This window comes from Dichomitus squalens, assembly GCF_000275845.1.
Source record: "Dichomitus squalens LYAD-421 SS1 unplaced genomic scaffold DICSQscaffold_3, whole genome shotgun sequence".
Taxonomy (NCBI): Eukaryota; Fungi; Basidiomycota; class Agaricomycetes; order Polyporales; family Polyporaceae; genus Dichomitus; species Dichomitus squalens.
The window spans coordinates 540,938-564,417 of NW_006766885.1; the positions used below are offsets into that span (position 1 = coordinate 540,938).

At 56.1% G+C, this 23,480-nt stretch overlaps 8 protein-coding genes across 8 annotated transcripts; 3 read left to right on the forward strand and 5 right to left on the reverse strand.

The window, feature by feature from the left end:
• Positions 1 to 2,679: 2,679 nt before the first annotated feature.
• On the reverse strand, positions 2,680 to 4,251 carry DICSQDRAFT_152443 (NAD(P)-binding protein). Its single transcript, XM_007361748.1, has 10 exons — positions 4,069 to 4,251; positions 3,978 to 4,009; positions 3,827 to 3,915; positions 3,670 to 3,771; positions 3,541 to 3,620; positions 3,387 to 3,487; positions 3,293 to 3,328; positions 3,224 to 3,242; positions 2,984 to 3,168; positions 2,680 to 2,925 (listed from the first exon to the last, which is right to left on the reverse strand). The coding sequence occupies exons 1-10, from the start codon at positions 4,209 to 4,211 to the stop codon at positions 2,804 to 2,806; spliced, it is 909 nt and encodes a 302-aa protein (XP_007361810.1). The 5' UTR covers positions 4,212 to 4,251; the 3' UTR covers positions 2,680 to 2,803.
• A 505-nt stretch (positions 4,252 to 4,756) lies between these two features.
• DICSQDRAFT_79114 (uncharacterized protein) lies at positions 4,757 to 11,124 on the forward strand. Its single transcript, XM_007361749.1, has 6 exons — positions 4,757 to 6,036; positions 6,090 to 7,063; positions 7,121 to 7,602; positions 7,660 to 7,874; positions 7,932 to 9,199; positions 9,249 to 11,124. The coding sequence occupies exons 1-6, from the start codon at positions 5,066 to 5,068 to the stop codon at positions 10,715 to 10,717; spliced, it is 5,379 nt and encodes a 1,792-aa protein (XP_007361811.1). The 5' UTR covers positions 4,757 to 5,065; the 3' UTR covers positions 10,718 to 11,124.
• Positions 11,125 to 11,742: 618 nt separating this feature from the next.
• DICSQDRAFT_42028 (uncharacterized protein) lies at positions 11,743 to 12,180 on the forward strand (the record flags this gene model as incomplete). The annotated part of the gene is made up of 2 exons (XM_007361750.1): positions 11,743 to 11,895; positions 11,962 to 12,180. Coding segments are annotated over 2 exons (372 nt in total), but the record flags the coding sequence as incomplete, so codon positions are not given.
• A 526-nt stretch (positions 12,181 to 12,706) lies between these two features.
• On the reverse strand, positions 12,707 to 14,160 carry DICSQDRAFT_152446 (uncharacterized protein). Its single transcript, XM_007361751.1, has 3 exons — positions 14,131 to 14,160; positions 13,406 to 14,072; positions 12,707 to 13,326 (listed from the first exon to the last, which is right to left on the reverse strand). The coding sequence occupies exons 2-3, from the start codon at positions 13,577 to 13,579 to the stop codon at positions 13,090 to 13,092; spliced, it is 411 nt and encodes a 136-aa protein (XP_007361813.1). The 5' UTR covers positions 13,580 to 14,072; positions 14,131 to 14,160; the 3' UTR covers positions 12,707 to 13,089.
• Positions 14,161 to 14,718: 558 nt separating this feature from the next.
• DICSQDRAFT_152447 (chaperonin-containing T-complex zeta subunit Cct6) lies at positions 14,719 to 16,894 on the forward strand. The gene is made up of 8 exons (XM_007361752.1): positions 14,719 to 14,837; positions 14,896 to 14,947; positions 14,998 to 15,278; positions 15,336 to 15,498; positions 15,549 to 15,744; positions 15,802 to 16,062; positions 16,125 to 16,679; positions 16,735 to 16,894. The coding sequence occupies exons 1-8, from the start codon at positions 14,772 to 14,774 to the stop codon at positions 16,817 to 16,819; spliced, it is 1,659 nt and encodes a 552-aa protein (XP_007361814.1). The 5' UTR covers positions 14,719 to 14,771; the 3' UTR covers positions 16,820 to 16,894.
• Positions 16,895 to 19,382: 2,488 nt separating this feature from the next.
• DICSQDRAFT_51721 (uncharacterized protein) lies at positions 19,383 to 19,784 on the reverse strand (the record flags this gene model as incomplete). Its single annotated transcript, XM_007361753.1, has 1 exon — positions 19,383 to 19,784. A coding segment is annotated over one exon (402 nt), but the record flags the coding sequence as incomplete, so codon positions are not given.
• A 633-nt stretch (positions 19,785 to 20,417) lies between these two features.
• On the reverse strand, positions 20,418 to 21,519 carry DICSQDRAFT_38056 (SET domain-containing protein; the record flags this gene model as incomplete). The annotated part of the gene is made up of 6 exons (XM_007361754.1): positions 20,418 to 20,476; positions 20,555 to 20,669; positions 20,791 to 21,100; positions 21,166 to 21,228; positions 21,300 to 21,361; positions 21,457 to 21,519. Coding segments are annotated over 6 exons (672 nt in total), but the record flags the coding sequence as incomplete, so codon positions are not given.
• Positions 21,520 to 22,175: 656 nt separating this feature from the next.
• On the reverse strand, positions 22,176 to 23,269 carry DICSQDRAFT_143863 (ribosomal protein S8e; the record flags this gene model as incomplete). Its single annotated transcript, XM_007361755.1, has 6 exons — positions 22,176 to 22,229; positions 22,298 to 22,422; positions 22,490 to 22,601; positions 22,669 to 22,773; positions 22,916 to 23,154; positions 23,266 to 23,269. 6 exons carry the CDS (start codon positions 23,267 to 23,269, stop codon positions 22,176 to 22,178), a joined length of 639 nt encoding a protein of 212 aa, XP_007361817.1.
• Between the last annotated feature and the right edge of the window lie 211 nt (positions 23,270 to 23,480).

Sequence of the window (23,480 nt, forward strand, 5' to 3'; positions counted from 1 at the left end):
GCAATGGATTTACCCGCTGGTCCCGACAACTCCGCTTGTGAGCCTGATACATGTGCATGGTCCGAAAGAGAACGGAGCCATTGGAATATGAACGGCTAACATGACGGAACACGAGGCTAGGAGGGGAGGAGATATGATAGAGAACGAGGATGAGGACGAGGGCGACAAGTCTGATTCTGCTGATCGGAGAAGGATATTTCGACGTACGTCTGCGGTCGAGCGACTTCCCGGTTGCCTTAGACCAACGCAGTTCGATTGTCCTCCCGGATGACGGTCAGATGAGCCGAGCATGAGCCATTCGCGCCGAAATTGACCTCCCTGGCTCCGCGACGGTTGTCCAAGGAAGAGCCGAGAGTTCACTGTGCACGAGGGAAGGAAGAATGAAGACATGGGTCGTGGTGGTACAGAGATGGGTGATCAGCAGCAACGAGGGAATCGGGCGATGACATTATGAACTGTACACGACGATACTTGCTCCTCCTTTCCTGTGCTAGTCATGCGAAGCCGGGTAGATTGAAGCCTGTCGCTCAGAAGACGGAAAGAATGTACCCGTTCCTCCGATAGGCTTGGGTAGGTATAGGGTGTAATGTTTAAGGGTACAGCAGAAGAAAGGCCCGAGCGCCGGCGGGGGTGTCTCGGGCGGACTATGAGTCGCGGAAACGGAAGTTGCGGACCTCAAATTGAAGTCTGCGTATTCCCGCATGGGCACTGACAGGATGAGCCGTGGCAATCCCAGTGCGGCTTGTACACACTGACCATCGGTTGTGGCGGACGATCGCGAGCGTCCGCAGAGCGAACATGAACAACTAGGTCGAGGATGTGATGGGCATAGGGGTATGAGCTTCGATCAACAAATATCGGAGAGCAAATTGTTATACGGCCCACCTGTGCAATAACTGATCCGCCAGGCAGGCTCCTTTGATCGATAATATGTCGAGTCGGCTTGAGCGTATAAAGTCCTCGGGTAACACAGGATAATGCACCATCTTTCCCCCTCTCAAGCATCCTCTCTCCGATACATCCAGCGACAACAACGCAACCGCAACTCCTCAATCACGTCTGCTGTCTTGTTCGACCGCTGGACGAGCATGGATTGGACCGAGCGACATTACCTCCGTTTTCCCGCTAGAAGCGGTCGTGCTTGACCATGCAGCGGGTCCTGCTCGAAGGACAGAATCGGCGGGTACGTCTGTTGAGTTCTTCAGCCGCTATACATCAACATGCATTGGTCATATTCACGGACTTGGCGTTCCCGACTATGGCGCTAGTCCCACCGCCTAGTCCTACCGCTGTTGTTGTTTTGTTGGATATCCCTTTAGGGTCTGGTAGGAGATCCATACCGGTATTAGCTGTCTGGGGATCTTCCATCTCATGGTCCGTATTCAGAGGCCTGTCTGAGCTACTCAGCCAGTCCCTGGTTACATACCATGAGAATGGAAGAGCCCTTGACCGAGTACGGGTCAAGGATCTTCAAGCCCAAATTGGCCCCAATCGCATCTGTCACTGAAGGAAGAAGATATGCTCTATAAACCGAGAGCACGTCCTGTTCTTGCAGTGCCACAGCAGAAGCGATTCGATAGAAAAGGCTCACCCACTGACCTGCCATTCTCCTGCTCGCTAGGCACCGTAACACAGGGTAACGCACCGGCATAGAGGCCCGCGCAATACCAGCTAGCGGCGCACCCAAACAGGAACTGCCCACACGGTCTCGTGCAGAACCATCGGCTCGTTGGAACAGATACACGAGGAACGTCGCCCGCCCGACGCGGCATATAATGGCAGTCGAACGCTCGCCGTCAATAACAGAATGCCGGGATCAGACGAGACCAGCCGAGCCGAGACGGGAAGAGATTGTGGAGTCTCACGGCGGTAAATAATAAGTATCTGGTCCAGCCATCACGCCGAGCGCAGAGGCGCAGACTACTCATACGTGTGCCCCAAAGGGCATGGGCTCTCCACAGGGTTAACAACTGTGTTGTGATAGCAGGAAGCGAGGCAGCGCTTCTTCGCTTGCTCCTCTCGTAACGCGCCTTCTTCTCAGTGCCGTTAAGCTTACTGGGTTACGTCGCATCAGTTGCAACTTCGAAGGTGAGCTGCTCGTTTCTCACCCCTCGTCACCAATAGCAAGAAGACCGCTTCCTGACAATTTGTTGCACTCAGGTTGATGGACGCACATCTTCTATACAGGTCAGGTATCCGTGGATCGCGAGGTTCGGCCTGACTTGCCTCTCTGTCTTGGGCCGCCGATGTGCATCTAGGGCGTGGATGCTTGATGGTGCGCAGCGTCTAGGGCTAGAGCGCAACTTGAAAGAGGTTCCTGAGTGCGGCTTGAGCTGAGGCGAGCGTCTTAGAATATGTATTACATGAGAATGTCCCTGTTTGCATGCAAACTTTATCCGCACTGTGATCCTGACGAAAGGAGCGCCAATGATAGCGTACCTACGCTCACTTGAAAGATCGTATAACCATCAGCCACGAGAGACACAGTATCCAGGCCTGTCGCGAACCGTCTCCATCCACACCGTCACGTAGAAAGCCTTGGTCGAGCACCACAACAGACGAGCCTTCAGCTTCCAGAGCTTCATCTAGCGAATGTGAACCTTCAATGGACTGAGACACAATACGTCCATATGCATTTCACCGGCCCTCTGCATGTCACACGATCTAACACTGACAGTCAGGAGTAACTGCAATCGCATTCGGAGGTGACAACCTCAATCAGTATTGACACTACATGATCCTATACACGAGTAAGAGTTCAACGCATCATCTTCGGAGTAGACTTCGCCGTCTCCTGATATGCTCAGTGGAATCTGCCGGGAACCACAGGGTGGGAACTTGATAGACCCCCGTCTACGGCCCACGCTTGTCCGTTCACATAGCTTGACTCGTCAGAGGCAAGGAACAAGGCAACGTACGCGATCTCTGCATGCGAGGCAACTTGAGCGACTGGTAACCAATGACATTGATGAAATCACCCTACCCTGAGGAAGGCCGTAGCGGCCCAGAGGATTGAGCTGGCCAATCTTGCCTTCGTTTCCTCTCGCGCGAGCAGGCTCAAAGACTCCGACAGTCATGCCCGTCTCGATGAGACCGGGACATATGGTGTTGACACGAATGTCCGTCCTCTGGAGCTGGTAGACCGCGGTCTGGGCAATGCTGTTCACACTTTTCGCAGGTCGTGTTGTGAGCATGTGCCATGGACCGAGTGGGGTATACTTACGCGGCCTTGCTTGCGCTATCTGAAGCGGTATAAGCATCGTATTCCCGTAGAAGATTTGATCGCACTCACAATCGGTCGAACCAGCTCCTGAGCGCAGTCCGGCGACTTTGGAGACGCCCTGTGAGACTTGCGCCACTTTGAGCTCGCAGCGGGGATGGCTTACCGGATGCGGTGAGGATGATGCTTCCTCCGCTGTACTCTTTACCGCGGGATGGGTTGGTTTGCTTCATCGCCGCCGAGGCATGCTTCACGGCGAGCAGACATCTTGGACACGTCTCAACACAAGACCTCAAGAGAATGGTGGCTTTGATACGCACGATAGTGAGTTGACGCGCATCGTCTCTATGAATTGCTTCGCCTCAAGGTCTTCAATTAGAGCAAAGGGAGCAATGCCGGCCTTGGGTAACGTAAGCAGCGGTGGAGCAGTAGAGTGGGACGGCACATACGTTCGCGAAGAAGACATCAAGGCGCCCCTCGTCATGGAGGGCTTGCTTGCAGAGGCCGGCTACAGCAGCCTCGTCAGCAGCGTCCGCTTGCTGGACGGTGACCTGAGCGTGGCTTTGGTGAATGGGACGTGAGCTGCTCTCGGTTGAAGAGGCTGACCTTGACGTCTGGGTATGCCTTTCCAATAGTGGACTTGAGTTCGGGGAGGTTGGTCGGGTCGTAGTCGGCAAGGTAGAGGTGACGTGCGCCTGCGAAGTACGTCAGAATGCTCGAGCAGGATACAGGCACGGAGGTTATGTGAGTGGGCGACCTTCGTGTGCGAACAGCAATGCGGTAGCACGCCTGTAGCAGCGATGGTGAGTTGTGGGGCCGTGAGAGAGGTGTACAAGAAGATAACGGACCCAATGCCTTTGAGGGAGCCCACCCCTGTGATGATGCAGACCTTGCCCTTGAGACGGGAGGTGCGCGGAACGGTCTGGAGGTGAGAGCGGATGCTGTCGAGCCTGGCGAGGGTTCTCTTGCGGAATTCCTCTGCGCTAGACATGGTGAACCTGACGGTGGTGCAGAGAGTCGTAAAGAGCTGGGGGCGGGTAGCAGAAGCCCATTAATTGTGAACCTGGGGGACCGGGACGTCGGTGTCTCTCCCTGGCCGAAATCAGCGACGCCTTCCCCGCGGGGTGGCCCTCGTGACCTGACGCGCCCCCACGCGACGCGTTCGCTTCTGCTGCTTCAGCCACTCGCCTCATCGCCCGCCTCCCCGTTCACCTCCAGTCCACCATAGTCTTCCGCCACCGTATCTCTAACGGTCGGCTTGTATGCACTCAGTCCATTCGTCCCATTGTTGACCGCTTCGTGGTTAGCACGAGCCCTTCTCATCCACAAGCAATTCACAAACGCGCCTCTGCACCACCAAAGCCACAAGCTGTCAGTTCTCAGATCCTGTCCATCTCCCGTGCGAGCAGGCCCTGGAGTCCCGTCTGCCTAGGTAGCGCAAGTATGTCCACCTCCCACTTACAGCCGATCGAGCTGCCCCTCGCCTTTCACACCCCTCCGTCTCCTCCATACTTCGCTCGGAATGCCGTGTCAAGACCTCTGGCTTCCGACAGCGACTCACCTCTCCTCCGCTCAATCCGCAAATCTCTCCGAGCCGCTCGCGGTCAGGACCCTTCCACCCAGTCCATCTATTATTCCCCAAGCGCAGACGGCGCGACCGGAGACGAGGTCCTCACCTGGGACTCCTCGACCGTCACTCTGACCCAAGGAGGTGTCCTCCACAAGAAGTGGTCTTTTGCAGACCCTGTCCAATGGGCATGTATCGGGTGGTTGTTCCAGTCCAGCCTTGTCCACACATCTACTCCCTCCACCCCCGCCTACTACCGAGAGGATCCTAGCGAGAAGATGCCGCTCGATATTGATCCCAGTGAGAGACCCATCTTCGGTGCCTTCGCACGCGCTCGCATGGAAAAGAAACGGGAGGAAGACCGAGAGGAGCGTACCAGAGGCGTCTTCGTCTTTGTCCGTGGCCAGACCAAGATCTACATGGACAACGGATCCGAACACACTCTCAATCTGCCGTTTCTCGTCCGACGCGCCTGGCCGGTCGAACCCCACGGTCTCTTCATCCAGCGTGTCGTCGATACCTGGGAGCTTGAGGAGATCAAGCAGTCTGGTCAAGCCGGAATCACCACCATCTTCACCCTCACCAGCCCCTTCTCAGAGCCTGCTGCCATCGGCCTGACAGACGGAATCAAGGGCGACTATGCTGGTGTTCCTTTGGAGTTGAAGCCCGACTATTACTCTGATCCGGTCTCCCTGCCACCCGATGAGCGTATCATTTGGGTGTCCCAGCATGCTTGGAAGTTGACCGACAAGCTCATCGTTACGCTCAATGCAGAGCTCAACCGTGTCACTATCTGGCGATATGTCTATGCCCCGCCGCCTCCTAGCTCAAGGAAGTCTAATGCCCGTCCGACCACGCACGCTCAGCACGCAAAACGTTCCTCGATGTCGGGGAACACGTCCGCCCACCTTCGACAGTCCAACGCGACGACAGACGACCTCCACCTATCTCCAGGTCGACCAGACACAAAACGAACATCTGCTGTTCCGGGATTGGCACCAACCCTCACGACGACTACGACTATGGAAGAGCTGATGGGCGGAGTCGTAGGAGGAGACCTCTCAAAAAAGTCTCACTGGAACCCTCCTTTCCCACTGAAGACGGATCCATCCGGCAAGCTTGACTTGAACACATGGAGGGCGTCTGAACCTGTCAATCTGGATGACGTCCCCGACCCTGCAGAGGAGAAGCGCATGCAGTCCCAGTTCTGGGCTGAGAAACTTCACGAAGAGACCCTACCGGAGGCTGCGTGAGTACGTGCCCCTTCTGCTGTTTTTGAATTATTAACATCGCTTCGGATAGCATCGCTGATTATGAGAACATCTCTGTCGCCGCGTTTGACGAGCGATGGGATGGCAAGAAGACCCGGTCTCTCCTGGGTATCTGCTTTCGCGCGACGGCTACTGTGCTGATATATGCACTCGAGAGGCGAGACGACCTGACGATGGGCGTTCAGCCCCTGACGCGGCTTCCTGCACTCGCTATTGCAACCGTCCGCGCGACCCGCGACTTCGTAGCCGATCTGCTTCTGTTGAAGCCGGACGGGAAGCTCGCTCTACTGGTTCACGGGACATTCGAGCTACCACTCTCCGTGAAGCTGCCGGTGATCCGCCATGGACGCTTTATCAAAGGTCCAAACAAGTCGCATGTCGTTGGGCTCGCTAATCCTGTGTACTCCTCTGTGTCCTTGCAACTTTCCGATGAGTCGACCGTCCGCGTCTCGTTAGATCTGATTCCTCGGGATCATTTGGTCTCCGATTGCCTCCTCATGCTTTCGTTCGTCTTTCCAGCAGACATGTTCTTCATTCTTCATCGAACGTTCATGGCGGAATGGGCTGCAACAGGTTTTTCGTTCATCATTGGAGTCGAGTTCAAGATTTTCGAGACCAGTTTGCTGCAAACACTTGGCCTTGAGACGGAAGGACCTCTTGAGACGCGTCTCGCAGACGATCCTTGGATCCGGCTCTCGGCGACGGAGTCGTTCGACAAATTCCAAGAAGATCCAGTTCTCCGGAAGCTGCAGCTCCCTGGTCCTCGACCTGCCGAGAACTGGCGAAAACCTTCGAGCAAACCGCATCCCCTTGTCAGCGCTGCACTACACGTTCTACACCTCGTTGCAGAAGAAAAAAGAGTATTCCTCCCCAGCTACGAGGGCCTCCCTCGACTGACGCCACTGATTTGTCGGCTCGCTATGATCGTCCGTCCGGAATGGGCGGACTACTGGAAGCGATTTTGCCCCAATGCTATGCAGGCATGGCCTATTCCTTCAGCGACAGGTACGCATATCCTGTGACTTAACTTGCGTCAACTCCTCATCCCTTGTCATCCCGCAGTGCCAGAATACATCGACGACCGCCTGCCCGTGTGGCCTGCGGACATGTCGAGCATTCTCTACGGGCGCATCAATAACCCGGAGTGGACGCTCCCTTGGCTAGAGAGCTGGAACTTGCACACACTTTATGGATATCCCGCAGCTTTCGTGTTCGGGCGCCAGGAACCGCTCACTCATTTGCAGGCCTTGAACAGGATCTACATGGCTTTGTCGGATGGGAAGACGCCTGACATCCGGAAGCGCGCCGAGGCAGGCTTGCGTGCCATGGAGGAGACTGGAATCACTCCCACCATTCTGCAGAACCTCTCTCTTGGTGTGTCCGCCCCGTTGCGGGAGGCGTTGCGAACAGCCCAGCTTTCACCTGCCGGCGACTGGTCTGTGCCGATCTATCAGCTCATTGGCAGAAACGACTTGGCAGAAGGCTTCAGCTCGAATCCAGCCGTCTTCGCGAACAGCGGGTATCGCTCCGTGCGAGAGATCTTGGTGAGCGGCCTTGAACGCTCGAGCTCAGGCAGCATGACCCTGATTGTGAACTTTTAGCATCCAAGCGTCCCTCGCAAGACATGTCGTCAGCTAATCGAAGATGTCCATCGCGTCGTTTCCAAGGATCCGACGAAGACCACGGGCGTAGAGCTCGACACGAACGACTTCACGCGGATCCGCTTTGGACAAGACAGGCGGCTTGAAGAGATTGCGCGTATGCTTTGCTCGGCTACTATCCCCCACATACGTGCCATAGAAAGGCCAGAGCTCAAGTGCGTAGTTGCCGTGTGGCGTTGCTGTTTCCATGCTAACAGTACGCGTTTCCGTAGTGAGGCAGAGCAATTGCGGGAACAGCAGCACCAAGTCATCAGAATGACCGAACGGACTCTTGCGCTGCCGCTGGGACGTGCGCTCTTCACTTTTGGGACCATCCCGATAGTGACGAAGGAGTCCTTCGCGATTCCCAAGTTCGAGTTTTCTGTGCGCATACAGCCAGGCAATCTATTACTCGCCCCCGAGGGTGGCAAGATTCCGCCGGAGTGCTTAAACTGGGGCGAATTCCACAACGGTGTTGCGGCTGGCCTACGCATCTCTGCCCAGGCTCAGTCCGTAGAGAGTTCTTGGATCAAGTTCAACAAGCCCAGCGAGCTGACCCCTGAACACGCCGGCTTCCTTTACGCCCTCGGCCTCACAGGTCATCTACGAGAGATGCTCACTTGGCACACCTTCGGCTATCTTACGCCCAAGCACGATATGACGTCCATTGGCGTCCTCCTGGGTCTCGCTGCAGCTAACGTAGGTACCAGCAACCGACATGTGACGAAACTCATCGCGGTCCATACGCCTGCATTGCTGCCTACCCCTGACGTGGACCTCAATGTACCCCTCATCACGCAGTCGGCTGGACTGATGGGCATCGGTCTTCTGTACATGGGAACGAAGCACCGTCGGATGGCGGAAGTATGCCTGAATCAGATCAGCAGGCGAGACCTCTACCAGCCTGACATCAGCAACGAGTACCGTGAAGCCTACACCCTCTCTGCCGCCCTGGCTTGTGGCATGGTCTTGCTTGGGAAGGGATCCTCTATCCCTGCGGATCTGGTTATCCAGAGACGTCTACGCCTACTCATCCATGGGGAGCCTCGTTTGGTAGACAACGGGAGGCCTGCTCGTCCGACGTTCGACGTCAACTTGACGTCTCCTGCGGCCACCGTCACCTTGGCCTTGATGTATCTACGCACAGAGCGTCAAGACGTGGCAGACATCCTCACGATCCCGGACACGCTCGAAGCGATTAACCAGATTCAACCCAGCTTTCTCATGCTCAGGGCGATGGCTCGTGCGATTATCATGTGGAACACCATCCAGCCGACGAAAGCTTGGCTCATGGGCCAACTGCCTTCTGCGGTCAAGGCCGCTATGGACGCACGGTTTCGGGGGAAACAGGTGGACGACGGCTACGAGCTGGCTTACTACAACCTTCTCGCTGGCTCCTGTTTTGCCATAGCGTTGAAGTACGCTGGGACGGCCCGCGAAGAAGCATACCTCCTCCTGGTCCAATATTACGACATGTTTAGTCAACTGGCATACACCAACAGTGCGTGCTTTCCAATTCATTGTTCGTTCTCACCCACATCTGTTCCCAGGTATGGCGTATGACCAGCGTATTAAGCGCTCCGCGATACGGGAAGGCCTCAACCTCATCTCCGTCAGCCTTACTATGGTCATGGCTGGCACCGGGGAGATCAACTGCCTCCGACGTTTACGATATGCTTACGGAATGTACAACCATCCTATACGCTATGGTTGTCATGTTGCCAACCACATGTCTATCGGTCTTCTCTTCCTGGGCGGCGGGCGCTACACCCTCGGGACTTCGGACGCTGCTATTGCGTGTTTGATTGCAGCCTTTTACCCTCGATTCGCTCCCGTCTCCTCCGATAACAAGAGCTATCTGCAAGCTTATCGCCATCTCTGGGTTCTCGCTGTTGAACCAAGATGCCTCGTGGCCAGGGACGTCGATTCGCGAGAGGTCGTCTACGTCCCAGTCAAGATCAAGATCAGGGATGGAAAGGAGATTGGCAATGTTCAGCTCATTGCACCCACGCTGGTACCAGAGGTCGACAAGCTAGTCTCGATCAGAGTAGATACTCCGCGATACTGGCCCTTTTACCTGGATATTGCCAACTCGCCGCGTCACAGGGACTGCCTCTTGCGCAGTCAAACACTATTCGTGAAGCGACGTACAGCGTTCCTCAGCTACATGGAGGATCCCAAGGGTAGCCGAAGCTTGTTCGTGCGCTCTGGATCCTCCACAGGTGATGCGGCGACGCTGGATTTCCCTAGGACGACTGATCTCAAAGCCCATCCCGCCAGCGATCTACACCACTTCATTGCGTCCTCCTCTAATGATCCGCTATTCCTCGCTTTCGCCGACCGCTTTTGCAAGGACGACGGGGAGACGCCGGACGAACGACGCTTCCAGTCATACTGCCACGCTGCACTACTCGACAGCATCGTTCAGGACAAGCCGCAGACCCTCCAATCACATCTCTCCATCTTCCACATACGCACCGTGTCCCCAGAGTCGGCTTATTTCACGATGCGACTTCAAGACCTCAGGTTCGCCGCGGATTTTTATAGCAAAATTTACGATCGCAGATTCAGTGGGAGAACGGAGAATAACAGTAGACCTCCGCTGATAAGGGAGAACACACTCCTGGGCACTCTTCACGTTCTAGACGTCAATCTGGACGCTATCCGCTCGACGACCCTGTTTCAATCATTCCTCGCCCACTACGCTCGTGGGGAGGGCATTACCGGACAACAGGAGTCGTCCGCGGAGAGGATGGCTTCCCATCACTTGTCGTGGTATCTTCAGCGGAATAGCGTACCAGTGTCAACGGTGCTTGTTGTCCTCAGAAGTCTCGCCCGATCCGCTCACGACCGGTGCATCGTCGCTCCGCCGCCCGATGGCACTACTGACACGGATGTCTTGGACCAAGGGATCAAGGAGCTCCTGCATGCAACCGGGACCCAGATGTCAACGACTATGGGATCCGGATGGACGATGCGCTCATTGGACGAAGTGATCGCTGCTTGGAGCGTCGATTAAAGTCAGTCGCGCGATAGAGAAGTTGGTTCATGGAGGCATACGACGGACCGGGGAGATATGGTATTGTTGCCAACGATGCATATCAGCTGAGTGCTCGTCATCTATAGCGCGTTCTTCCGTATCACTGTTGTATTTTCGGCCTAGCATTCACGTAGGAAATGCGCGGACGGTCTACGGGAGATATTTGTGTCGTGAGATCGCCGTCGGACGCAAACCACGCAGTTTTCAAGAGGTTGGTGCAGGAAGCATATGCTCCACAGCTCCGGCAGAATGGCGCTGAAATCGTACCGTGCTGGCATAATTGTTAGTCAGCGTTACGGGTAGTAGTATCATCCATGCCCGTTGACCGCCTGCGATTTGTCGTAGATTTAGTTGCGAACGCACCTTCAAACACTTGAGCTGCGAATCCCCATTCCACGCAGAAGACAGTTGCATGACTACTTTAGCATAGCGAGATGACCATCGCTCCTAAGGCCCAACTCGTGCGCGTTATCACGTTGAATCCCTTCCCAGGCTCGGCAGCAAAGGGACGGACGAAATGCTTGGTCCACTCACGAGACACTTGGGCCACATCTGTTCAGGTGGCTCCTGGGTAAGTCTGGATTCTGACTTACTATGTACGACTGGCCTCGCCGAACAACACGTATGCTTCTAGTCTCATCGGATCGAATGTACGTCATGGTCGACTCGCGCTGAAAGAACTTCTCGCACGTACTTCTAGCAAATGGATGCAGGCCCGTATGTTCCCTGTTCACATCCCGAATCATGCAAATTCGTTCGGTCTCTCACCTCACAAGAGGGAACAAACGATCGCATCGGCATCTGGATTTCGCCGAGCCCTGCTCTATTTGCAAACGACCACCCCCGGCACTGTGACGAACCATATGTGTGAAGGATGAAGAGACGTCGATTGGTATAAGAGGCCGTTTGGCTGTCGTGATATTAGGCTCCCATCCCATTATAGCGCCTCCCGACCGCTACTTCAGCTAATGTCTTCCACTTCCAACACCGACTCCACCGCCTCAACCCTTCGAAAGGACCGTGTACGCCTTGCCGTACTCATGGCTCCCAAACCTGGCCTCTGCTTCGAAGAGTTCGACCGCTACTGGCTCGATGTACACGCCAATGTGTTCTCATCCATTGCCATCGCAAAGCGGAATCTGCTGAAATACGAACAGGTGAGCGGACCATCCAGACGAGTGTCTTAGACGAGTCTGGGACTCATCCACTGCGTTTCTATGCAGTTCCATCTCGACCCCAAATACGACGACGTCATTGCTGCCCAGTCACTGGCCAAATCAAAGTCGCCCTTCAGAGGAATCGCCATCTTCGAGGCAACTACACTTGAGAAGATTTTCGAGATCTTCCAAGACGAGGAATACCTCCGCGTTGTCGTCCCTGACGAGCTCAAGTTCTTTGACCATGAGAATGCACAAATCCTGGCAGGTCCGTTTGCTACGATAATTGACCTGTAGCGTCATGCGGCTCTCCCGCACGCCGCCTCAGAATTTGCGGTAAGCTTCAAGCGCATGTATGTTGCAAGTGACTTATACAGGCGCTTTTGACGCATATATTGTAGTTATGTCACGTAGTCCCGCAAAAGACATTAGCTCGTACGGTGTGGTACTGCTGCTGTATGCGTTGCTTGACCCGTCGTAGTACACGCGTTATTGTTTGTACTCATAGTTCAACCACTTAAATCAACCTGTACGCGTCCTGTTCGCTTGAAATGTCTTAGTGAATGTCTGCGGACGGCGATATTCAGAGACATCATCCGAATCACATAATAACTCAGTTTCTGGCCAGGCTATCAAGGAAGGTAGGCCACGAACCCCTGAACACACATACCTTTGTGAAGCCAATTTAGCTACAGCTACTTACCACACAGTAGGCATCGTAGGGGCAGTTGGCCACAAGCGAGCCCACAGCGCCAGGATGAGGTAAGCACTCTCACCGACAACGCGTTCGCGCGGGACCCAGTCTGCATGTCAGAATCGATTCAGTGGCGCCGGGGAGGACCACCAGGCTCTGCAGGAAGAATACGAATAGTCGAAAAGAAACGTAGGCATTCAATATGAAGAAGAGAGCCTGCTGTCAGGTTGGCACCGGTACTGTCAAGCAGAAGTCGAGGGCCGAGGCCTTGCTGAAACGCGCCAAGTACCAGGTGTTCAGCGATATGGAAAGACAATATTGACACAGGGAGTATAGTGAGGCAGCAGCGCCGTAAAGACGGTCATTACGTGAGTCTAGTCATGTCTCCTTGTCCATCAATCGTACAGGCGCAGGGTTGTGACTAAGGTGCATACGCTGTGGGGAAGAGCATCCCACATCAGTCCTGTTCATGCATACGTATCTGGAACGTTGGGGTACCTCTATGCCTTCTTATCCGTGTCAATGAATGTGATGATGGTACCTGGGATGAAACCCGTCTTCGAGCGATCGAGGAATTTTTGCTCATCGGGGAGACCGATGGCGTTATACTCTTCGCTCGCAAATATCTCCATAATCTTATCGTAGGACTCGGCCTCGAAAAGAGCAATGCCACGGTATGGAGCGACGTCGAAACCCATCGCCTTGGCTCCCTCTTCAAACTGGGTCGTGTAGTGATGCTGCGAATGGTAAGGCCAGTTGAGCTCTGTCGACTATGGGACGAATAGCAGTCGGGGCGAACGACGAGAGAGACCGCACCTGTTCGTACTTGAGGAGGTTCTTCTTCGTGACTTCGAGATTGGTGAACAGCGGGCCGTGGACCTCATGCCAGTGCTTGAAGAACTCCTCGTCGGAGAGGCCGGGTTTCTTGGCCATGAGGCCGATGAGGCGGACACGGTCCTTGCGCACGGGTGGGAAAGCAGTGGTGCTCATTGCGGACTTCTAGGGCGGGGAAGGACGGTGGAACACTCGGAGGGAGTAAGCCTGTGGGCACAAGTGAGAATGCGACAGTGGAGAGTTCGAGTATTTATGCCGTCGAGACTCGATGCTCGCAGCTGACTTCTAGGGCGGGAACACCGCGTGTCGCGGAAGCTCCTTGAATAATAGGGACTACAAGCTTATGACCATGATAGCCGTTTGCCCGGAAAGAATCATGCTGGACAGCAGCGACCAATGAGGATCGTCGCCAGAGGATCATAACAGACTTTCTAGAAGAAATGTTTCAGGGACGCTGTACGTTGGGGGAGCTGAGTGGGGACAGGAGGCTGTTCCAGGTTCGGCGCAAAACCCTCGCACGGGACGTTGACACGCGGACTGTCTTGGTCGAGACTAGAGGCCGTTCCTATAGCAAGCTGTACAAATTGGTACTTAGCGAGGACACGGCCGGACACGGCTGCAGGCGTTGTCGTGGAGAAACGTTGCGATGCTTATGGGCTGGATCGATTAGCCAGGCGGGGCGGGATGAGATTTAAGGGACCTGTTACCTCAGTTACGGCAACGAGCATACATTTGCGGACTGGCTCCAGAATGTTGATGGGTCTTGGACTCTTGGCCGACAGCAAGGTAGAAGTGATATGCTGCGGGGGCACGTGGATATTGACATGCGGTTTGTCTGACTGCCGCTGCGCATCTGAGACTAACTACAGCCAAGAGCGAAGTGGGAGGTCGCTGAAGCATTGTCTCCGCACCAGCAGGTTCTGCTGGGTCACGAAGGGAGCTAAAAGGCAATATTGTATGATGACGCAGGGGGGTGCGACTCAGAAACTACGAGTCGATGAGTGTCTGTCTGCTTGGGCGGTGAGTAGGGGGACTCGGAGACATTTGAACATAAAGAACAAGAAAACCACCATGGGCAGCTGGACCGGACGTGAAAAGGGTAGGCTGAGAGTACTTGAGCACCACTGTAGCTTGGAACCGTTCACTGGCATGAGCACAAAGAGTACTTCATGAGTGGCAGTTACGGACTGAGTACAAGTACTGGGGCGGCCTTTGGGTATGCATAGCTGAAAGAGGCAAGCTGACGTAATCCGGGCCGCGCTGGTGCTTGCCAGAATCTTTGGCCTTGCGCTCTGCGAGTGCAGTCTCTGCACTCGTCTGTCCTCGGTCTTCCCCAACTCCCTTCGCCATGTCTTCCAGCATCGAACTCATCAATCCCAAGGCAGAGAGTGTCCGCAGGGCAGCTGCCCTTCAGGTGCGTGCATCGCTCTCTTCTTTATCAGACAAGCACTCACATTTACGCATCCCTCCAGGTCAACACGACTGGTGCAATGGGCCTCGCAAACGTGGTCAAGGGAAATCTCGGTATACACACTCTGTCATCTGCATCCCACATTCTCGCTCATATCAGATAGGTCCGAGGGGTACCCTCAAGATGCTCGTCGACGGTTCCGGCCAAATCAAAATGACCAAGGACGGCAAGGTCCTCCTTTCCGAGATGCAGATCCAAAACCCTACCGCTGCCATGATTGCCCGCACCGCTGTCGCCCAGGATGATCAAGTCGGAGACGGCACCACCTCAGTCGTCCTCCTTGTCGGCGAACTACTCAAGCAGGCCGATCGATACATCTCCGAGGGTGTTCATCCAACCGTGATTGGAGAGGGCTTTGACATCGCAAAGAAAGAGGCTCTCGAGGTGCCCACCCTTCTTGGATCTCTCATAGCTTCTCAACTCACGCGTTCTCTATGGCAGTTCCTCGACAAGTTCAAGAGACCCGTCAACCTTGATCGTGCTACCCTCATCAATGTCGCATACACTTCCCTGGCCACCAAAGTCAACTCTGCCCTCGCGAAACAGCTTGCTGCTGAAGTTGTGGATGCCGTTCTCACTATCCGACCTCCTCATCCCTCCCCAGGTTTGATCGTCTATCTGACGCGTGACCTCCCTGCTCACGTCTGCGTGCAGATGCGCCTCATCAATTCCGTGAGCCTATCGACTTGCACATGGTCGAAATCATGAAGATGCAACACAGAACTGCGTCAGAAACGCAGCTCATCCGTGGTCTCGTCCTCGATCATGGTGCAAGACATCCCGACATGCCCAAACGCGTTGAGAATGCTTATATCTTGACCCTGAACGTCAGCCTGGAGTACGAGAAGACGTACGTTTATATGTATGATTCGTGCTTCGATCTAGAGAGCTCAATCGCGCCATCCAGGGAGGTCAACTCTGGATTCTTCTACTCTTCAGCGGAGCAGAGGGAAAAGCTCGTCGAGTCGGAGCGTCGGTTCACCGACGCGAAGTGCAAAAAGATCGTCGAGCTCAAGAACCTTGTATGTGACCAGGCCGTAGGCAGCAATGAGAAGAAGAAAAACTTTGTCGTCATCAATCAAAAGGGCATCGATCCTCTCAGCTTGGATATCTTGGCGAAGAACGGTATCCTTGCCCTGCGTCGCGCGAAGCGACGTAACATGGAGCGGTGAGGACGTCTGCCTCGCATTTTCTCGTCCACGTAGCTGACGTAGCATATCGTATCGGCAGATTGCAGCTGATCTGCGGAGGCACCGCGCAAAACTCGGTCGATGATCTCACGCCTGACGTCCTCGGATGGGCAGGGCTTGTGTATGAGCACACGCTCGGCGAGGACAAATTCACGTTCGTCGAGGACGTCAAGGATCCAAAGAGCGTGACGCTCCTTATCAAGGGTCCCAACCCGCACACCATCCAGCAGACTCAGGACGCGCTTCGCGATGGCCTCCGCGCGGTCAAGAACGCACTCGAAGACGAGGCTTTGATCCCCGGTGCGGGTGCGTTCGAGGTTGCGTGCGCAGCGCACCTCAACGGACCTGTAAAGAAGTGCGCGAAGGGTCGGGCGAAGATGGGCGTCCAGGCTTTCGCGGAGGCATTGCTCATCATCCCCAAGACCCTTGCCGCGAATGGTGGATACGACGTACAGGACGTGACCGTTGCGCTGCAGGACGAGGCAGCTGATGGCAACGTAGTTGGCATCGACCTCGAGTCGGGCGAGCCATTTGACCCGACTGTGCAAGGCGTATGGGACAACTACCGCGTGAAGCGGCAAATGCTCCACTCATGGTCGGTATTTGTATGCTACTGTCGCCGACCCTATATGCTAACGTGTCTCGTTTAGTTCCGTCATCGCGGTTAACCTGTTATCGACCGATGAAATTTTGCGAGCAGGACGTAGTTCATTGAAGCCAGATGGGCAGCAGTAGACGATCATAAAGCAGGTGTACTAATACAGCAGCGATCCAAGCATCTATCTCACCATACGGACTGTCCCACCCGAGCCGAACACTGATCGATATTAGACCGCTCAAGACAGCACTTGAGCACGTATTAGATACATGTACAAAGGGAAATGGAAGGTATATGCTAACAGAACGTAAGCGTTGAAGCAGAGGCGTCGTTACATGCGGAGTCGACAAACCGGAAAGGAAGCGTGCGAGATACCGGTACAATAAGGAGCAATAAGAAAGCGCCAGTCATCGTTCTTGAGGCTCTAGTGTTCAACACATTGTCAGACGTAAGCACAGAGGGGACAGGTACGTTCCCTGCAACAGAGGAATAAACACGATAAAAGATCTGTTCAGTCCGCATCGTCAGAGCTCCCATTGTCCCACCCCGCGCGTAGGAGCTTAGTGGGCGCTGGCGGAATGTCCGAGGTGACCGTGAGAGTAGTGCTATGATGAAGGAATGGCGCATTCATAGGTAGCAAGACGGTCTGCTGCCAGGTCTTGCTTGGTGGCTTCTGAGGAGAGGGGGGCTTACAGAGAGGGAGGGAGTTGGTTGACGAGGGTCTCGGATCCACGTTGAGAGGAGGAGCATCAGAGACGGACACGAGTCGTTCGACAATCTGCTCGGAATCGTCAGTTAAGTCGAGCAGCGCAGAAGACGCTGACGAGGACCGACGGCCGGGTTTGTAGATCGATAATATGCTGGGACCACGGAAGCCCTCCTAGAGTAGGAGCGTCAGATGTCAGCGCCACCAACTAACCTAGCGCCGCCGTGGTGTTGAGCTGAACTTACCTCTTCGGAAGAAACGTCAGGATCTACGCTTCCATGAACAGGCTCAGGGTCTTCAGTTCCGGCAGATGCTTCGTCTGGATCAGCTTCGAACAAGTCCGTGAAGCTAAGCATCGTGGGTCTCGACAGTGCTTTCCCCTCGGACGGGTCTCCGGACTCGTCCGGATCAGCCGCAGAGGACGGGGTGGGACCCCATCGCCGCCTGGACATATTGAGTGGATTAGGTTTATAGGCCATAGACCGAGACCCGGCGTATGCAGATTTGACCATGAGTCTGGGACGGACAAACATCCGTTCCGTGTCTTCGTCCGACTCGTTCCCTAGATCCTCCTGCTGATCTGATTCAGCAGGATCGGCGTCGCCAGAATCGTCAGCGACAGTAACAGGATGGTCGGCGTCGTCCTCCGGGGTGACCGGCAAGTCGGTGTCGTCCTCTGTGGAGGAAGACTGCGGCAAGTACAAGTCTTCGGGGGCCAGGATCTCTTCTGGATCTTCGGGAGGGACCGACGAGGTCCACTTGCGGCGAGCAAACGTGAGAGGATTGGGCCTAGAAAGGAGGCCTGCTCCGCTCTTCGACGCAGTTAAGAGTGGACGCCGAAACGGTTGGGGGTCTGCCTCCTCTTCCGCCTCCTCCTCATACGATACGACAGACAAGTCCGCCTCTTCACCTTCCGTCTTGATCTGTACCAGCAGCTCATCCTCCCTCTCGGCATCCACTTTGCGCCGCTTGCTTCGCTCCTCGTCCTCGTCCTCGTCCTCGTCTTCATCTCCCGGATCGTAGTGAGGCCGCTTCGGAAGCTGCGATGGCGTCTCGTTGCCGGCGCTCGCAGCTGCCTCGACCGCCTGGACCTTCGCCGCCTCCCCTTCATCACCAACTCCAACGTTTCCGCTCGGCACCATCTCAGTCGCCTTCGGCCGCACCTTGTTCGTTCTCCGTCCCCGCGCCATTTTCCGGCCACCGGCGCCGACGCAGAACTTGCGCTGGTATCGGCCGTTGGTCGTCGCCTTTTTACCAAATCTGCCGTTCGCCTCGCGCGGTTGCGATGCGACTGCGAGCGACTTTGGCGTAGGTAACTTGGGTGCGGCCTCCGTCTTGATAGACACGGGTGTAGACGGTTCCGGCGGCAGTGCGCTTCCGAGGCTGCGGAGGTGATGGCGGTCGTTCGCCTCGCGGTGTGGTGCGCTGAGAGGAGAGTCGGAGGAGTCAGAGTTTGAAGACGCAGAGGAGGTTGAGGCGGTAGAGAGAGGAGCCTTCGACGAGGAAGCAACAGGTGAGCTCTTGCCTTTCGACGGAGGCTCGCTCTCGCGAAGCTTGAGGCTCGGTACGCGCGTGCGGCCGCTGCGTCGCTCGCTGACGCCTAGAAGCTCGCGTGCCTTGGTCGACATGCCCACCTTGTTCTTCGGCGGACGTCCGCGCGGCCGACCTGTAGCTGTAGAAGCGGAAGCAGAGGCAGAGGTGGTGGCGACCTTCTGCCTTTTCGGCGCCGGCGCCGGCTCTTCGGCTTCCACGGTACGTTGTCGTTTGAGTGGTCGCTTCTCAACGGCTGAGGCAGAGCGAGAGCCCAATGCAGCATTCGACAGCTTGTGATGGAGAGATGGGAGCGGCTTGTGCGGTGGATGGGCCGGCGTGTTGCTCCTATTCTCTCGTGGTGCAGGGACGAAGGCCGGGGTTCCGTCCGTGGGCATGCGCTCTGGCCACCGAGCCGCGTATATAGCAAGATGGCGCATACATCTACACGAGAGTTAGGCACGTCAATGCAACTGATGAAAAATTGCGACGCACCTGGGGCACTCCTGCTCAACCTGCTTGCGAGGCCTCCCTCTTTTCCCCGTCTTCTCCGGCAGTCCGTTCCATACGACCTTATCGTCCACAGAGATCACGGGGAGCACGTTCTTGCAAGTCATGCATGTCGGAAGAAGCTTCCCATCTACACCTCGAGGGCCGTCCTGCGGCTTCTTCGCAAGCGCGTCGGGCGCGTCGAGAGCGGCGGGCATGACGGGACGCCGTCGCAACAAACGCCCTTCCGATTCGGGATCCTCTTTGCCCTTTCCTTTGAGGTCTGCCAGGTCGGCGGTCGACGTGCGCGCGGACGCTGGCGCCTTGCTCTTGTGGTCGCGCATGGGAGTACTGACGCGCGACGCAGAAGACGCAGCGTCCCCGCGGACACGTAAACGAGAGGACGATCGAAGAGTGGGGCCATCTGCGACAGAACCGTTGTCGGACGTGAGCGGAGGCGTCTCGAGTTGACGAACAGCCGATGCGGAGCGCGAGCTCGGGGCGCGCGCCTTGCCTTTGCCCTTGCCCTGCCCGCTGGCGGTGCCGCTGATGCTCGCACCGACAGTTTCGGACGCAGCTCGAGCCTTCTGAGCACGGGTGGAGATGGTGAACGTGGGCGTTGTTTTACGAGGGGTAGACGCTGCTGAGGCGGACCCGGTTTCATCTGGGAGAGTCTCGGTGTCAGGAGTGAGGAGACCTGTGCGATTCGATGGACCTGCGAGGCCTGGTGCTGATGAACTGGAGCGCGGTGCAGACGTGAGTTCCGATGTGGCGTCGGGCTCAGCTTCGAGTTCAGCTTCGACATCCGCGTCAGAAGCGTCGTCTTCTTCGTCGGGCAAGACCGCATACACGCCGCGGCGAGTCCGCCTCTCGTTGACGTTGACACTGGCGGAGCGGAATGGCGCATCTTCATTGTCTGTCGTTGAGTCCGACTCGTCCTCGTTATCCGAGGACGAACCGTCAGGAGCGGAACCAGAATCGGAAACCTCTTCGTCATTGTGCGGCGCGTAACCACCGCGGCCGTTGAACTCGCAGGTCTGGCAGAGACAGTGGCGATTATTGCGACCGACTGCGTAGAAAACGGCAAAAACGTCAGGGCACGAATGTCACGGGGCGTGATTGGCAAGGGCCCGTGAAAGGTACATACAGTATCCGTCGCCATAGTGCGCTGTCACTTCCTCTCCGACGCCTATGTGCTTGATGACTCGAAACGTGATGTACCGTCCTTCGCGAAAGAGTTCGACGTTGTGGTCGCAGTCATGCTGTGCGAGTGTGAATGACGTGTAATGAGGGAAGACACGGGAGGTGAGATGATCAGCACATAGACGGAAGAATTATTGGCCAAGCGAATGTGCTGGGAAGCGGTAGAGGACGAACACTCACATTGACAAAGCGGGCGGGACCCAAGAATAGATGATTTTTCTTGAGCTGTTTGGAATGGATGACGCTGAAATCGCGACGAATTCCGACGCTTTCGGGGCGACCGATGTCAGTGCCCTTGAGCTCTTTGTCCTCCTCTTCGGTCAAGTCGGCCATGGAGCCCTTGAGCTCGGAGATCACGGTTCCAGGAACCAGAGGGCGGGTGGCGAGAATGCATAACTCCGACTTGCCGGTGCGATGGGAGTAGCGGGAGGTGTGGGCGATCTCGATGGAACCAGAGGGCAGGTAGAGCTCAAAGTAGCGGGAGGCGTGGCTAGAGAGGGAGGAAGCGCGTCAGGGAACGCGCGTGTGTGATGGAATGGGAGGGTGGCGACATACGTGGCGAACGCGTTGATTTGCTTCTGAGTGTAAGATCGGACATAGTAACGTACAGCGGCGAGGCTGCGCGGGAGAAAGAGGGGAAAAGTGAGCTGTGGCTGTGGTTGGGAAGGAGAAGAGAGGGACTGGCGTACGATAGGAGATCGTCTACGGCTTGGCGGATAGCGGTCTGACTGGGGCCCTTGAAGGCGACGAGCTGTTGGGGGAGAATGTGGGGAGGTGAGGATGCGGGGAGGCAAGGACGGATCGTAAGACGTCAGTGGGTCGTGAAGAAGACGGGGAGAGACTCACACGTCGGACAATCTTCATGAGGTCCTCCGGGTCAGTCTTGGGGAGCCTCCTGGAGGGGTCCATCTTGTGGACGACGAGAGGAAAGCCGCCTGTGCCGAGTTTCTCAACGAGCAGGTGGCTGAGGAAATCGTCGTCGCGCGACAGGTCGCGCATGTTCATGATCTTGGTTGGGCGCCATGCGCCCTTGAGGACGGAGGACGTGGAGCCCGCGATCGCGGGAGGCATGGTGGGCAAAAAGGCCCTGCGCGAGGGGGTGAGGAGAGGCGGGAGGATGGGGCGGAGGAAGATGGAGAGAGGAGAGAGAAGCGGGCGCAGACGCGGACAACGCACTCAGCCGCGCTGGCCGTGAGCTGAGACCGTTCGGGACAAGGCCACTGCGGTCCGCCCTGAGCGTCTGCACCGGCGCTCACTCACTGCGACTCTCTCTCCCCGACGCCGTACCACGCGCGCATGCACGGCCCACGCACATGGCAACGCTCACGATACTGTGGTCGCATCTTACAATGTACATCCTAGCAGTCACACTTTCCGATCGGTAGCATCGCATGGACGGAACATACTCATCATACAGTAGGTGCAATAGTACCAGCAGCAACATGCGTCGGCGTCGTCATCATATCGGCGGTTTTCATGCATACACCCAGCCAGCTCGCACGTCTCCGTCCCACATCCGCCCAGACGGCCTCTCGCACTGCAGTCCCCACACATCACGCGACTCCTTATGCCGCATGTGCGTGCTTCTGCTTGCCCGTCCTGATCTTCCTCAGGTAGAACTGCCATCCCATGTGATACATGTTAGTATGCAACTTGTCTTCTCTCCCCCACGCGCCACCGTACGCACCTCGAGTTCCCGGCCTTCCAGAATGTACCCGTCCGCCCGACCCGACTGGCCAGGTCGGCTGCTGATCGCAGCGTACAACCGCCCCGCCGCAAATTGCGTCTCAAGCAGAGGGTCGATCTTGGCATCTTCATGTCACAACCATCCGCACATCATCAGGTCCAATCACCCACACATGCAGCAGCAGCGACGTACCCTTCTTCCGCTCCTCCAGCTTGCGCACGACATGCTTGGACTGCTTTTTCTCCTCCTCGCCCTCAGCAGCAGCATCCTTCTTTCCACCCTTCTTCGTCACGGGTTGGGCGTACTGTGGGAATCGTAGCGTCAGCTCGACAGAAAAACGCATCACATAGCAGACACGGTCTGTCACGTACGTGGGCCTCGTACCACTGGCGGAAAGGGGCCGCATCGACCTGGATGATGGCATTCTTGACGAGAGTGTTCGTCCGGACAAGCTCATTGTTGGACGCGTTGTAAACCTGCGCGAGAAAGCGTCGAGACAATTTTTGTTAGCATGTTCCCGTAGGAAAAAGAGGGCAGGGACGGGATTGGGCAGTGCGTGCAAATTGCATGTCATGCCGGGAGAACCAATGAGGAGTGCTTAATCGAGACAAGACTTACGACACCGATGATACGGGTCTTCCTTGTGACAGACTCGCTGCCCCATGCGAAGTTACCAGAGTCGAGACGGAGAGCGCGGTACTTGAGGTTACCGCCACGAACACGGACAGTGTGGATGCGCTTGGGGCCAAGCTTGGTGCTGGCAGCCTGGCGACCGAGCTCGAATTTTCTCTTCTTGCGGTAGTGGGGGCGTTGGGCACCAGTATGCGAACGCTTGTGCCGCGAGGAACGGGAGATACCTGCAGATTACGGACGCGGGGCGGATTGAATGTAAAGGTAGACGTGATGCAGAGGCCGCACGATATGCAAGGTCAGTTCTGCAGACATACGAACAGAGGGACATCACTGACCCATGGCGGATGGTCTTGAGGCTTGAGGGGACGGCGTCCTGCAGCGGCGATGTACGGTGGACGACGGATTACAGTTTACAAAACAAAGTTTGATGGAGGAGCAACTCCGACTGAATCTGCAGCCACCGCCATGCGCGATGGGGAGACGCCCATCCCACGAGCGCTTGAGACTTGGCCGTGAGTGCCTAAGACTCTCAGTCTGGACCGACATTGAT